General features: G+C 43.0%; 1 protein-coding gene across 1 annotated transcript in view; it reads right to left on the reverse strand.

Annotated features, from left to right (window-relative positions):
• The window catches only part of atp10a (ATPase phospholipid transporting 10A), a 31821-nt gene extending 28153 nt beyond the window's left edge, over positions 1 to 3668 (reverse strand). Inside the window, exon 1 of the mRNA XM_070960892.1 lies at positions 3046 to 3668. Coding sequence (XP_070816993.1) covers positions 3046 to 3470 — 425 coding nt within the window. The 5' untranslated portion in view covers positions 3471 to 3668. The remainder of the gene's footprint in view (positions 1 to 3045) is intronic.
• Positions 3669 to 15959: the final 12291 nt, after the last annotated feature.

Here is a 15959-nt window from a genome sequence, read left to right on the forward strand (position 1 = left end):
TGCATGAAGGAGGACTCTCAGTTTCAGCCTAGACAGAGATTCCTCTCAACTTCCTCCTCAGCGCCCATCAAAATGCGGCGCAGCAGAGACATAACTCTGCGTCTTTATTGGATTATACACAGAAGTGAGATGTAGCTGCATGAGATCAGACCTTTCAGAGGGTCAAAACAAACATGAGGCCAAAGCTCAGGAGGAACGACCTCACTCGTATGACACGACATTTTCTGCGTCTGAAGACGATATCACGCGGGTTTTCCATTTTGAGTCCGTATCAACAGACTGATCCCACCGACCACAAACGAGTCTGCGGCGTGACGTCGGGACACCGAGCGACATCGCTATTCTGAGTCACAAGCTGCCGCGTTCTCAGCAGTTAATGTGCAAAAACACATGTGGACGGACGGAGGACAATGAGACGTTCCTGGTGGCAAACAGGCTAAATAATTCACAGCAGCGAGCCGTAAGCAGCAGTCAAGAAGTGAAAGGAAAAAACACTCAGTTATTTATTCAGAACAACATAACAATCCCCTCCGGCATTAATGACTCACATCCGAGTATATAAAAACATTCCTTTCCTTGAGTTTTGTCACTGAAATATGCACGTGGTGTCAGCGAAAGTCAGACTTTTTCCACACGCTCTAAACTGAGGACTGGACAAACAGACGGCGAGCAGAGCAAAAGCAGAAAGACGCCAGCAAACTAACAACGTGTGTCAGGAACGTTTGCTCCCCTCTCTGGTTTTCCGTTGCCTTAAAGTGGATCAATAGCCTCAGGACCAAGAGGAGCTCAGCACTGTTGAATAAGTGTCCCACATTTCTAAAGTTTGCTATTTCTGCCTTTCAGAGCAAGAGGCCAAACATACTGACTGACACACCGACGCCGGCTGATCCCTCAGCTGGTTCCCTGAAGTGCTTCATTAAATAAATTACTTTATGCTTCAGTAAAAAACACTTATTTGGGGGTCTGGGTTTGTCTAAAGTTTCCAAGCAGCGCAGAGCTGACGGGCAGAAAATGTAAGTTTAATTAATCGATTAATGGTCCGAGTCGTTTCTCAAGCACAGATGACAGATAATCCTCGGCTTCAGCCCCTCAGACTTTATGACTGCGCTGCTTTTCTTTATCATATCGAACAGGAAATTGATCATCTTTGGGCTTTGGACTGTTGGGAATCTGACTGCATCACCTCCGGCTATTTTCTGACATTTCCAATCCAAACAATCAATCAATCAATAACTGGCAGATTAAGGACTGTTAGCTGCAGCCCTGCAGTAACTTAATAGAAGCTCAACCAATAAAAGAGCATTTTTATGCTATAGAGAACTTCAGCCAACATGTCGCCTTGATTTCCCGCCAGTTAATCAACATTTTAATGAGCATTTGGTTCATATTATCTTTCCTTCACACATTACTAAACGCATGTAGCTCACTGTAACCATAACACACCAGGACAGAGCGTCTATGAATACTGTGACTGTTGGAAAAAGCCCTGAGCGCTCGTCTTGCTGCTGATCTGTGTTTAAAAAGGTCACGGCTAACACTTCGCTGCTGACGAGACGGAGTTCAGAGCAGCCTTTGGATCCAGACGCTGTATTATTGTTTTGTTTGTTATTTATCGGTCGTTGCACTGAAAGCCATGAGGAACATTCTCTGAAGCAAGCAGAAAGAAGTGGAACGAGGACGGCCTGTCTGATGAAAATGAATGCTTTCAGCTGCCGGTCATAAGTCCTAAATGTAAAATCTATCTTGTCTCCTCAGTGCGTGACCACAGAATAACTACAGCGAAACGAGGCGGCCCACACGCGTCACTAATTAATAATCCTGTCACAGATTCATCATCTTGGACAGATGACAGTGGGACGAGATGTTGTGTTCAAGCTGGACGTTGGCTGACCTGGACAGCGGAGGCAGCGGATGTTGTTATCGCTGTTTAACGCAGATTAAGAGAAAACTATTTACATTCCAGTAAACTTCATCTATTAGCTCGAACGGCTGATTTGACCGGGTGCGTCTACGTCTTTGTAGCTGCTCCAAAATCCACATTTAGGATGAATCCTCGGAAGTGCTGATAACCGGGAAGAAACATCCACCCGTATGTGGCTGTTTCCATCACTCAGACTCTGTAAATATTAGCATTTCTGATTAAAAAGTGGAATTTCCCTCTCGTTAATACGAGCTCCCGGTGCTTTTCCACGTGAACATATAAACGCAGCTCATGTAAACCTTTTACATGAGCTGCGTTTAAGGGATTTAGCTTGAGAAAAGTGAAATAAGGCCACTCTGTCGGTTCAGTCAGCTGTTTCCAGGCTGAGGAAGGGGACGTTTTGCACAATACGGCGACAGCAGAAGAAAATTCAATTATGTCCAACCTTGACAGAACAACTTGGGTCAAGACTTAGCTGAAAGCGTGGAGCCGCTAAACACTGAGGCTTTTGAGAGCCATGAATTATGCTCTGTGCATGGACGACAGTGCTGCTTTTCATTAGCAAAACACACTCTGCACACACACACACACACACACACACACACACACACACACACACACACACACACACACACACACTCTGGAAAATAGTGAACAGCAGAGAAGCTGGGCAGAGGGACAGCTTGTCAGGTAACACGCTGCATTGTTGGAAAAGCCGTTTCACGCCTCCCTGACAGACCGGTGGGCTGCACACTGGACGGTGTCTGAACCTCTGGATTCCACCTGTGATATATATTCCTCATGTGTTTGCCAGGTTTAACTGTGAGGCCTGAAAAGCTGTTTGTTTACCATCCTGCCCCCCCCCCCCCCCCCCCCACCCCCCCAGACTGAGGCTGACAGCTGGCTTCTGGCATGAGGGCCAGCCAGCGAGAGAAGAAGAAAAGTGTGTCATGATTGGTTTTTAAGTTGGAACAATCAGCTGGTGGGGATGCACTGAGGAAGGACACTCTGTACGGAAAACACACACACACACACACACACACACACACACACACACACACACACACACACACACAGGGCATCAGGCAACAGCTGGACGCCGCTGGAGTTTAGGCCCAGCTTACCTGCTGTAGACCAGACAGTCCATGTGATTGATTTCTTTATCCGACCTGTGTCTCCTGTAGTCCTCCCACAAGTCTTTGATGGCAGTAACGGACAAAATGAAGACGACCGGAGCCAGAGCAAGTTCTGGCTGAAAGGCGTTGACAACCGGAACAAAATTCAGCAAAGCGATGAAGACAAAGTAAACATTGGCAAAGCGATGAAACTGCTCGAAAAGGTTCTTTGGCAGGAAGGACAGCACGGTGTACTTGGTCGTCTTAATCTTGTTGTTTGCATAGTGCCGGTTTGGGTTTTCCTCCCCTTTGGCGTGATCGTACAGCATGTTCGCGTGCACGGTCCTGGTTTTGTTCTCCTTGGTTTTCTTCTTCCTTTGGCTTTTGGCTTTTGAGGCTTTGGCCATCCCGGTGTCTTCGCCCTCCCGCGCCATAGCCAGCTCCCCTGCCTCAAACTTTCCCACAGTTGAAGGTTTTCGCGTCCTCTCATACAAAAGCAACGCAAAGTGCTAGCTATGTTATCATTCTTTGACCGTGTGGAGAAACTTTCCCGCTCCTTCGCTCACACAAACGGCTCCTTTTCATCCATGTCGACTCGTCTTTCCGCGAGTCGGAGGAAAACTTTTGCTTGTTTAGCGTCTCCTCTTTTTTTTCTGCTGCTGGGAAGGATGCTGAGATAGTAGGGAGGCATAACTTTGACTTCCCGCAGCTCGGCGGGCGATCGCTACATCACGTGGATGAGCCTCAGCCTGTGCTCGCGTGGCGCTGCGCAGCGTGTAGAGCGGCGCGCTCGCGCAGCCTGCGCACAAACAGGATGTTCGTCAGCGGGTCAGAGGTCACACTTCTCTGGAAATCTGACCCGCAGGCCCCTCCTCGATCCAACCTGGGCTTTTTTTTTTTTCTTTTTTTGTATGTGTGTGTGCGTGTGTTTCTCTCCAAGTGCCACGCGGTATTATTGGAGTTTACGGCGGATCGCAGGAAGCAGCCAAAGAGCGGCAGCGCGAGAAGAGTATGTCGATTTTACACAAGTAAAACAGTTTGATGAGCGGGAAAAAAAATGAAACACACCGCTTAAAATGGATAAATGAATTTTAAAAGTATTATTTATGCCGAAGGTATCGCACTGTTGCAGCAGCAAACTCACATAATAATCACAAAACAAACAAAATGATGACAGGTAGATGAGAAATGAGTAATAAAACCATAAAAACTTATATTTTGACTGCAAATTGAAATAGACTTGAAAGCTTGAATGTATATATATATACAACAACAATGCATGGTTAGAGCATTTATTATTCAAACATAATGTGCTTATACAGAGTTTCTCAATAGAACTCAGATTAAAAAGTTTTATGTATTTATATTTTACTTAATTTTAAGCAGATTCTAAGTCCTTACTATTCAACAGGACTGGTTTCGGAACAATAACTGTGTTTGCGTGCATTGTCAAGACAGCCATGTTAACTTTCTTTGCTAGCTAACTAGCATCATTTCAGCAAAAAGAAAACTAAACACTTACAGCTGAAAAATGAAACACTTTTAACTGATTCTGTGAGCGTCCTCAGCCAACAGTCAGCCAACAGATCCCACCACAAGGAGTCACCAAACTCAGAAAAATCCAACACATAGGTGCTTTAAAGTTTGCTCCAGGGACTTAAAAGGCCCCAATCTGAGATAATGACCCACGCAGTCCTAAAGAAATGCTCTTATACTGTGGGAAGACATTCAAAAAAGAAGCATGTACCCATGAGCCCTGTAATGCACTGAATGAACGTGAGAGTCAAAGCTCTGATGTATTAGTACCTCCACAGAGTGACTGGCCACTTAGCCAGCAGGAGATAAATCAAAGGCCTATCCCAGGGCAGTCTGCAGCAATTTGCTACAGGAGCATCCAGCTGTTGAGCTAAAAACTAATGGCTGATTGTACACTGTGGCATCTTGGCATGGAGAACAATTCAATTTCCCCATGATGAATGACCAGAGCGAGGCGGATCGGAGACAACAGGCCAACTCTGGCCTCAAAAAGGCAGCTATTGCACTGAGCGGACAGAAAAAAAACTTAATCAGGTTGTGCCTCTCAACTAAAAAAAAGAAATAAAAGAACCATCCGATACTTTTGTTCCTTTTTGGAAAATAGGGTTTTGTGTACATCGAGTGCTTTTCAGAGGGTCACAGAATCTACTCACATGTGGACTCTTGTTAGCTGGTGTTACAATAGCACCAGTGTTGGAAAAAGTACTCAAATATATAAAGTTTCTAGCATAAATGTAATTTACGAGTATTTGTCCTTTTCTCTGTCTGCATACAGTGCAGTTGAATGTCCCTTCACTGTCCTCGCTGTGATGGAGCTGGCCCTGGGTCAGTGATTCCCCCATAACTCTTTCAAAGCTTTAAGGAAAAACAAAATTGCTGAAGGCAAAAGGTTCAACAAATGTAAGTGTTGGCTTCCACAACACAAGGCTTTTAATGACGAACATTAAAAAGAGTCTCCATGCTGACGTGAGATGAGAGGCTGACACTCGTCCATCCCTGCTTTAAACCCGGTTCACCCTCCGTCTGCGCTCACTTTCATTTCATCCTGGCGTCCTTCAGTGCAACATAAAGATGACGTCACCTGGACTGCGTCCTCTCACAGTCAACTGACATGCTGCCCTTGACGAGGAGCTCATAGCCGGACGTATTACCGTACATCATGGATATTATGGATGGTCGTTCATTTGCTCAGCATTTTATGAGCAGACGTAGCAAAGCATAGCGGGAAAAGGCACACTTGCTGGCTTTGCACTAATTTGTAGTTTCCTACACAAACTATAGATTTTCAGGACTCTGCAGACACAGCAGCACACACAAAGACAACGCATGAGGCGTCGTGGTCTGTAAGACACCGTACTGTGAGGACACTGAGGTCGCGTCCTTTTTATTTTTATTATCTATTTCTTTTTTGCATGACTTGCATGGTCGCCTGGTGACTCACAGAAATAAGTTACAAAACAGCTGCAATAACATCTGAATCATGCAATCAGAATGTTAACGATAATGATAATAGAAAAACGTAATTGCCTCATTTTCCAACATCACTGACTGATGGATAATAATAATTTCATGAGCCACAATGGGAACAAAAAAGTGCATCCCAGGTGTGTTCAGGCATGTTCGTCACCTTTTAGTGTCCCCTGGAAACGGATGTTTCAGAGCTAATTTTTTTCCATCTTCTGTGGGATTTGCAGTATTTCTGTATTCTATTTTCTCTCTATGCTTCTTTATTTATTTTTTTTTCTAAACGCTGATCGACGTTTCCTTGATTTGCTTGTTTTGTCTTTGTGTTTTCTGAAGTTTCAGTACCTGGAGTTCTCAGGGCCGCTGCAGGATTTCAATGTTTGCTTTCTTCAGCTGAGATGGAGCAGATTTTGATTGTTTTAGGAGCTGATTTTTTATTCTAAACAAACATTTCAGCGTTGCTCCCTGGGGAAGAGTGTGGAGAGGGCTTTGAAACACAATTCAAACCTTCATGTTTAAAAATAAAATGGACAGAAGATATTATCTAATAAAAATTTAACACGTAAAATATGAAAAATCTAAATAATCCTGGCTTTGGCCCTGCTCAGACACCAACGTGTATGAAATGAGCTGCACAAACAGCCAGCAGGAGTGGAAGAGGTGTGAAATGACCTTCAGCAGCTTATAACAGCATCCAAAGGTTTTCTTTGTGCAAACACAACTGCCATACAATGCACAATCATATATGAGATGCACTTTTACACGAGCCAAATCTTCCAAAACATTATTTCACAAGGCAGCACATTAACTGTCCATACAGTAACATCCTTTATCCAATCATGTGTTCACAAAGTGGTGAACCTCGCTCCATCCTCGCTCGTGAATGACTGAGCCTTTCCAGGAAGCCCCTTTCATACCCAATCATGATCCTCTCACCTGTTACCAAGGAACCTGTTTACCTGTGGAGGTGTTTTTGGAGCGTTCCACATCTTTCCCAGTCTTTAGCTGCTCTTGTACCAACTTGTTTGAAACGTGTTGCTGCATCAGATTCACAATAAGCAGATATTTACAAAAATCAATGAAGCTTATGAGCTCAAACATTTGAACTGTTTTCAGCTGAGTTTATGTCAAAAAGGATCAGCAAATGATGACACACTGTTTTATTTATGTTTTACTCAGTACGTACCAACTGTTCTTTTGAATTGGGTTTGTATTGTATTGTTAATACTGATGTATCAATACTTTAAACAGCATTGTACCACTGTACTGTAGCTGTTCGAGGTGGAGCTAGTTCAGACTGGGTCAGAGGTCAGGCCTCTCCAAAGGGTCACATGATAAAGCTGACAGGTCCTGAGATGATTAAAGGGCGAAAACAGTGTAGTTCTGATACAGTACGTTCAAGCGAGAGATGCAATGATCAGTCAGCTGATCAATTAATTGATTGACAGAAAATGGAATCCAGCAAACAGTTACATCTTCTCTGATGGGATAATTGTACAAACTAAGTACTGTACTTGAGTGTTTTTCTTCTTCTCAGAGGTGCTGCAGCCTCTATTCCTCTTTTTGAATTCCCCTCAGGTCAAATATCGTTAAATAAACCTCCGTCACAAATAAAAAAACTAACAGTAAGACTGAAAAACCACAACGAAGACTGTGTGACAGAAGGCCTGTACATGAAATACACTGAGCTGACTGGAGGTGAACAGAGACGCAGCTGCAGTTCATCAGACAGCAAACAAGCTGCCAGAAGAGGGCATGATACTCCAATCAGTACACACTCAGAGCTCCAGTGCAAAGTCTGAACTACAGCATGTGTCTGTGCACACACGTATCCTGTGTGTGTGTGTGTGTGGGTGCAGAGAGCAGAATCATATAAATGAGCACAATGTAGGTGTGATGTGCTCCATCTTTCATCGTTGTTCTTCATTTGTTTCTTCCAAATGAAAATCCCAGATGACATTATTCCACATCAAACCTCCATAACTCAGACGTCTCTGTGAGAAGAGTGTGTGAAGACGCTGCGTGTGCGTTCAGATCACACCGAGTCACACAGGTGGCGCCAGCAGACATTCCTCTCACGGAGCGTTTGACCTCGGTAAGTCACGACGGTTTGGACATGAATGGCTTGACTGCGAGGCCTGTGAAATCTGTCTATTCTGAGGACACTCCTGTTGCCTGGAGACAGCGCAGTGTTTGGCACCTCGGCTTGTCTGAAGTGATCTGTAGGTGTTAAGAAACCACGAGGAAGCCATAAATGTAAATGAAGAGAGAGACATTAGCACGATGTATGCCAGCTTTTTACTATCAGTCTGGCTGCTGTTCTATTTGAATCTGCAGCGAGAAAATGTTTTGACACCCTGAAGAGGCTCCAGAACAAAACGGATCTCGACTCTCTGCAGCAGCTGAAGCAAGCATGCAACCGAGATCTGAGAAGTGAGGAGAAGGTCCAGCTCCGGCTAAACAACACAGGCCAAGTTAGACTGATGAGGACAGACACACAGGTGTGAAGGTGTGATGAGCATCCGTCTCACTTCATGCGGATCAACGCGTTCACCCTCTTTTCACAGTGAGTGAATGAATCCACTGGATGGATATTACCTTTGTCACTCAGATAAGCGATGAGCGCCCAGCCTGCTGACTTCCAGGTGAGGAAACCTGCTGATTCTGCTGACGCTGCAGATCAATCTGTTGGACTGATGCGCGGTGGCTTGAGGTCGCTGTAGTGAAGGTAATCAGTTACTGCAGACGGTATCCAGAACACAGGAAGAACACACTCCTGCAGCAGCAAACAGCAGACGGATGACCAGAATCCCTCGCAGGTTCAGCTTCCTTATAAAATCTGCCTCTTACACCACACGTGTTATTACTGTGATGGAGAAGTTTATCTCAGCAGTAAGTGTAACGAGCAGTTGTGTACTTTAGTCTATTAGAAATATAACTGAAGTATAGAAAAGTCATTACATGTACATTTCTACTTTATGTGCTAAATTAAAAGTACACACACTTTTAAAAAGTGTACTTCTCAATAGAAGTCATTATGGTCTACTTACATGTATTAAAAATGTATGTACTAATTCTGCAATACTTCAAGTACTATTTCACGTCCTTTGTAATACACTATTAGCATGCTGTGCTTTCATTTCACTTCATTTTAACTATTGTAAATATATATTTCCAGCACATTGGTGATATAATACAACTGTACACAAGTGTGTTTTGAGCACTCATGAATCCTGATTTTCACTGATGTACTTCAGTAATTTAGCAACTATTTACTCTTCAAGTATACTCAAGTATTACTCAAGTGGTACTCAAGGACTGCTTGTGAACACTTAAGTATACACAATATAAGTGTACTTAGTGCATTCTTCAAAAAGTACAATTTAAACATAATATTGTTTCACCTGGGCTGTCTGTTCTATTCTGCAGGGATTTTAGATTTACTCAAACACCGAAGTGCTCAAAAAAAAGAAACAGACACCCACTTGTTTATTCATTCAGTGGGGATATATTGGTGGTTTACCGTCCGTGTCTTTATAAGTAAACAGGAGAGCCACACGCTGATGACTCTGATGCATTTATTAGGTGAAGATACAACAGTCACCCGACCGGTATTTAGCTTGAGATGAGAAAGGCCTGAAATTAAAAACATGTCAAGAAATTACAAACCCAAAAAAATACAGGACAAAAGTCAAATTATACAAATATCCAAGAAGCTGCAAAATACACATCTACAATTTACACAAATACTGAAAAAATGACAGACATTCGCCTCTGGAGCTGATTTGTAGCACCTGTCCTCGTCAGTAGAAATACCTGTCAGGTGTATCTTGTCCTGCAGAGACAGTTTGCCAAAACATTCATCTGTATAATTTAAAATAAATGCATCGCAGTGATGAGCGTGCAGCTTTATTTAACTGTTTCATCTTATGTCTGCCTGTGACACAGCAGCTCACTCACCTGAACAGGTGTTTTCCCTCAATTTAAGTACAAAACATCGTCACCAGTATGAACAACTGAACAGTATGGAATTTGTTTGTTTTTTTTTTAAATTCATGATCGCCCCCTGCTCTGGATTTAGTTTAACATGAGATAAACCTTTGAAAGCTGAAGCTTTGAGCACTTTGGTGTGTTTAGAACATCTGTGAGAAATCTAATTTGGGTTCGGATCAAATCTGGGACAAGAGGACAGTGTCACCTCCTGTCAGAGCATTAATTTGGACAGATAATTCTAATTTTAGCCAGTAAGATAACTGGTCTGGGACTACACGAGCCCCTCTGTGTTTGACCACTGGACAAACACCTCGAGGAGACGTCTGACGTCTGACGACCAGACAAAGACATCACAGCCGTCCTCAGGGGCGGCGCATCACCAGTCCACCAATGAGTTTAACAACACCCCCTCATCAGTCCAGTGATAACTGCATGATAACGTTTGGGCATCTGGCTCCTGAACCTGTCACTCGGCTTTATGTAAACACAGCCTGCAATTCACTCAATTTTTCCTCTCCATCCATCCAGGCTCCAAGAGTTTGTCAACAAACATATGAAATCAATAAAATGAAATCAATACCCAGCCAGAACAATGGCATAAATCCACGAGAGTCAGCACTTTTACCGAGGGTACATGAGGACAGAAAGGCTCATAGCAGCAGCTGTGGTGCTTCGTCCTCCCAGACATCATTTAGGAAACTTTGCAGAACCTGACCTCGTCCTGCAGCATTCAATCGGACCCTCTGCACCTTTGGTACCCACCCACACCTTCTTGGGATGCCACCATCACAAACACTCACTCCACCTCTGTCCCCAGATTGCTCCGAGAAGCTTGTTTGGGAGCCATTATTGAAATCATCACAAGCAGAAGCTTCTACGAGGCGTCACCAGCACACCCTCAGGCACGGGCGGGACAGACTGATTAACAGCATGACATTAACTTTAATAAAGTCAGAGACGTCTTCTGGGTGTTTAGGCTGGAGTCGCGTGCTTTTATTAGCAAATGTAAAGTGCAGCAGCATTAAGTGAAAGCCTGTGTACAAGGAATGCAGGGTCTGATTGGTGTTTAATGAGAAAGCTCATTGAATTAACATTTCTCTCGAGAGTTGAGGATGTGGATACTAGTCTGCTTAATTAAAGAGACATGTTGTCATTTTGATGTAGATGAGTTTAAAATTAGTATCTCCCTTTGCTGTGACTGAGCATCCTAATTTTAAGTTCTGCACCTCGGAGAACGTGGGCCGATGTGACACAAACAGGGGAGTCGAGCTGGGAGCGGCAGGAACAATTTGCTAAGTGAAATTTGGCAAAGTGAAAATGACTTTGATAAGGAGAAGAGACAGATTGAGCTTTATTTGTTCTTACAGAAAGTTTAATGAGAGAAATGTCTAGATTGAGGCATTAAACATGACAAACTGTGTGAATTCATGCGAGGTTGCTCAGTTTCTGTAGCCATGCTAGTAGCACAGCTGTCGGTCAGTCAGCTGGTTTGATGAAGCATTTCATTGACCCCAGAGGATAAACCCTACCAACTTCAACTCAGGGCATCACCACCGTGACTTTTCTCTGGTGGCTCCAGCAGGCTGACATTTTTAGCTTTTGGTGACATGTGTCAAACAGCTATTGGTTGGCTCGCCATGAAGTTTGATAAAGATATTCATTGTTCCCATGTATCTTTATCATGTAAAATATCTCAACATGTGCTGGATGGATTGGCACAAAATTTTGTCAAGGTCCCCAGATGGTGATGTCTATCAACTCTGGTGCTCCCTTGATTTTCCCTCTAGCGCCACCTGGAGATGGTTTTGACTGAAATTTCTCAACTGGACAGATTTGCACAAAGTTTTGTAGTTCCCAGAGGATGAATCAGTAAGTATCACCACCTGACTTTTCCTTAAGTGCAACCATGAGGTTTACAGTTGTAGTATTTCAGTGAAATGTTTCGACTGTAATTGGATGCCTTGCCGTGAAATTTGGTACAAAGATTCTTGGTTCCCAGAGGATGAATCTGAATCATTTGGTGGCTGATTTGCTGATCAACTGACTGCTGGATGGATCATATCTATATTTGGTACACGTCCCCCACAGGATTAATTGTAATAACTTTGATGATCCTTAAATGTATCATTTACCATCATCAGGTCAAAAATAAATTTTTCCAATAATTTGATCACATGACCAAATACCTGCAAAACTAATCACATTCCCATCAGCCTCTACTTTTTACATAGTGCTAATGAAATTATGTTAAGATTATTTAAGATGGTGAACAGGGTACTGTCATTGTGAGCATGCTAGTGTGTTAGCACTTAGCTCAGAAAGCTGCTAGCATGGCTGTAGATTCTTTGCAGACACAACATCCCGGCTGGAGGATGGCTTAGTGCAAGAATGCTAATCTTTTGAAGTAACTTTGATCCTTGACCTTTCATCAAGCATCATCATCAGATGCTAACATGCGAGCATGCTAACACCCTATACTATGATGCTGAACATGCTAAACATTATACCTGCTGAACATCAGCAATGTTAGCATTGTCATTGTGTTGTGCTAGCATTTATCTCACAGAGCTGCTAACATGGCTGCAACATCTTAGACGTGTTATCATAAAAAAGGATATTAATTATTCACAGTGTTTCTGTTTTGTTATTACTGTTGATCCATAGCAGCTGAAAAACACCAGTCACTCTCTGCTGTGTGTGCACGATCCGGTTATCAAAGGATTTAGCTGACTGCATCTTGAATGTATAATGCATTCAGAAGTTCAATGTGCAGAGGCCCAAATAAATCAAAGTAATTAACTCAATAATTGATCTGATGAATTTCCCCACAAAATGGAGACATTTTTGCTAAATCTGCAGAAATGTGCAGCTGGTGGGGCTTGGGGAAATCACACAGAGAGAGATATTGCATAAACAATGGATACATTGTGCCAGAGGGTAAGGCACTTTTAATTACAAGACACTGCAATCTACAGGCGCGATATGACCCTTTAATCAGTGATTGAGTGGTGGATACATGCCAGTCAGATGTGAGAATTGAAGCAGAGAATGGGCGACACTTCCTGTCAAGCAGATAATGACCATTCTCAAATGTGATTTCCCTAAAATGAGTCTCATCTAATTTTTTCACTAAGATATACACGGGCCTGAGTAAATGATCATTTGTTTTGCTTACAGAAAGAAAGAATTGGGATGCAGGGTTTTAGTTTATAGCTACCTATTATTTACAATCACCTTCCTGTTAATTAATCAGAACATTTGCAGGTTAAGTGTGTGACAGCTCACAACCACATGAGGTGACCTCATAATGTTTGCAAAACATCCTGTAACAAGAGTCTACAGCTCTAGCAGCTCTCTGAGCTAAATGCTAACATGCTAGCATGCTCACAATGACAATGCTAACATGCTGATGTTTACCATCTTCACTATCACCATGTTTTGCATGCTAGCATGCTAACATTTTCTGATTAGCACTACATACAAAGCACAATGGAAGCTGACGTGAATGTGATTTGATTTGCAGGTATTTGTCATGTGATCAAGTCTTTTTTTCTATAATTAATCCTGTTGGAGACATGTGCCAAGTTTAAATGTGATCCATCCAATAGTTATTGAGATATTTCACTCAAGACCACATGTGAGCGTCATGGTGGCGCTAAAGGAAAAGACAGGATCACCCAATCATTCATTCAGGATTCATCCTCTGGGGACCATTAATGTGCTGAATTTCGTTGCAGGTCATCCAATAGCTGTTGAGAAACTCAGTCTGGAGTTAAGTGAGTGTGCCTGAAAAGAAGTTAGTGTGGTTGAAAAGAAGTTAGTGTGGCTGAAAAGCATCTTGACCTCCATCCTTCTACAGTAATGAGTAAAAACTGCAGCATGATGAATTGAAAAGTTACTGTAAATGTAAAATGTAAATTACTGTTTTCGAATGGAAAATAGCAGCAGCACCGTTGCTTCCCAGCACACTGTTGAATGACTGGAATCAATATTTAATTCCAAATTACCAGCAGTTTGTTCTTGAGCAGGTATTGATCCCATAGACCTGAGGAGGACTTATAGCACATAAATCATTAAAAATTATTTTGCTATTCCTGCTCTACTGACCCATTGGGACGGGGTAATGGGGTGTCTTTGACAGTGCGGTGAGTTTGCAGGCTGAGGTCAACAGAGAGAAGGATTGTTATTGCATCCATACTAGGCTGTTTGACCCTAAAGGTGGAAAGGCCGAGAAAATGGGCACCCTTCATCACCAACACTGAAGTGACGAATTGTCACCCACGGTGTCCACCAAAATCAGCCAACAACTGATCTGATAATGAGGTGTGTGAGTTTTGCCTGCAGGCTTTATAGTGGTAACTGTCCAATAAAGTAAATTATCTGTCCCCACTTAACGCAGCTGACTGTTGATGAGAGGACTTGGAAAAGCCTGAAAGACATTCTGGTTGAGACTGTCCTTGAGATATCTATACACGTCTCTGCAGACTAAGGTAAGGCTGGAAGGTTTTATTTCATGGTGTTTTATGGCTTTCATGGCTCTTATTTAATAAAACGTCATTATGGCTAATCCAACATAAAATTGGAGATTGTCACTATTTGTTATGCAGATGATGGAAACTTTCCATGTTGAATGTCGGCGTAATGAGTGGAAAATTCATGCTTCTGGTCAGGGCTACCATCTACGAGAGGCGACAGGGGCCATAAATCACTGCCCTCCTGCACAGTATTGTAATTCTTAGCAATGCACTGCTTTGCTCTCCTAAACACACTATAAAATCTAAATCTTACATGCACTCTTTCATACAGTGTGATTCTGTCACAGCAAAACTCTCTTAAAGGGCACGAGTCCACTAGAACCTCACTAGGAGCGAGGCAGCACCGACTGTAGGAGGCCTCGTGGTGATGTCTGATGTGGAGAGTCAGGGGACACTGACTGACCACCACTCAGTGTAGCATGGACAGTGATGTAGAGCTGATAGTTAGAGCTATCAGCTGTGAGAAGCTGCTGTCAGACTCTCTGTGTCTCTGCTGGGATGAGAAGGAGTCTCTGAAAGTCAGCAGGAGCTCATTTATGTCCCTCTGAGAGAATCGCTTTGTGGACATCTGTGCTGTAGCTCGGCTAGCAGCGCAGTGTTGTATTGGTGACAGGTGATAGTAAATGCTGACCAAATCATGTAGCATGTATTTTGTGTCTTATCTAGCTCTTGTAACAGCTATAAAAACAGGTATCAGGTACATTGTGCCCAGTACAAAAGATTACCACTGGCTATTGTGACACTGTGCTTTTACCGCTAAAGCTAGCCTATAATTCACCAACTTTCACCAAGCTTGAGCTCGTGAAGACAAACATGGATACGTGGATACATTTTAATGCAGCCTTAATCTGAGGTGAGCGCAACATAAAAGTCTCATCCAGGTCTGCAAATTATTAATAAACTGGAGACAAGCAGGTGCAAAAGCAATGGTTGTCTCCATGCTATGTGCACCATTTAATTGTTTCAGCACCTGTCAGGGAGAGTTAGTGCATTAACCATGATGGGAAACTGCAGGAATCAACTTCCATTTACAATAAAAACTCTTGAAAAGTATCTGCGAGCATTGTGTAAACAGCAACAACTATGATCCAGAACACTGTTTAGACGTATGCACACCATCTCTGAAAATCGTAATAAAACTCGTTTTAAAGGACATTTATTAGCATGAATTAACTCATGAGCCCTAACCATTATGAGCCAAAGGGCATTTAGTGCATTCATTTCCCTCTTCGCCCGTCCCTCCCTGTGCTCTCGTCTGCTCCTCACCCCCCATCTATCAGGTTAGTTCCTGTTAGGTGAGCTGAGGGAGCAAGAGAAAAGACAATATGTCATTTCTGACATACTTTGCAGAAAAATGAACTACGGGTCACTTAATGTATATATTGTCTGTGCTGG

This window comes from Chaetodon trifascialis, chromosome 4, assembly GCF_039877785.1.
Source record: "Chaetodon trifascialis isolate fChaTrf1 chromosome 4, fChaTrf1.hap1, whole genome shotgun sequence".
NCBI lineage: Eukaryota > Metazoa > Chordata > Actinopteri > Chaetodontiformes > Chaetodontidae > Chaetodon > Chaetodon trifascialis.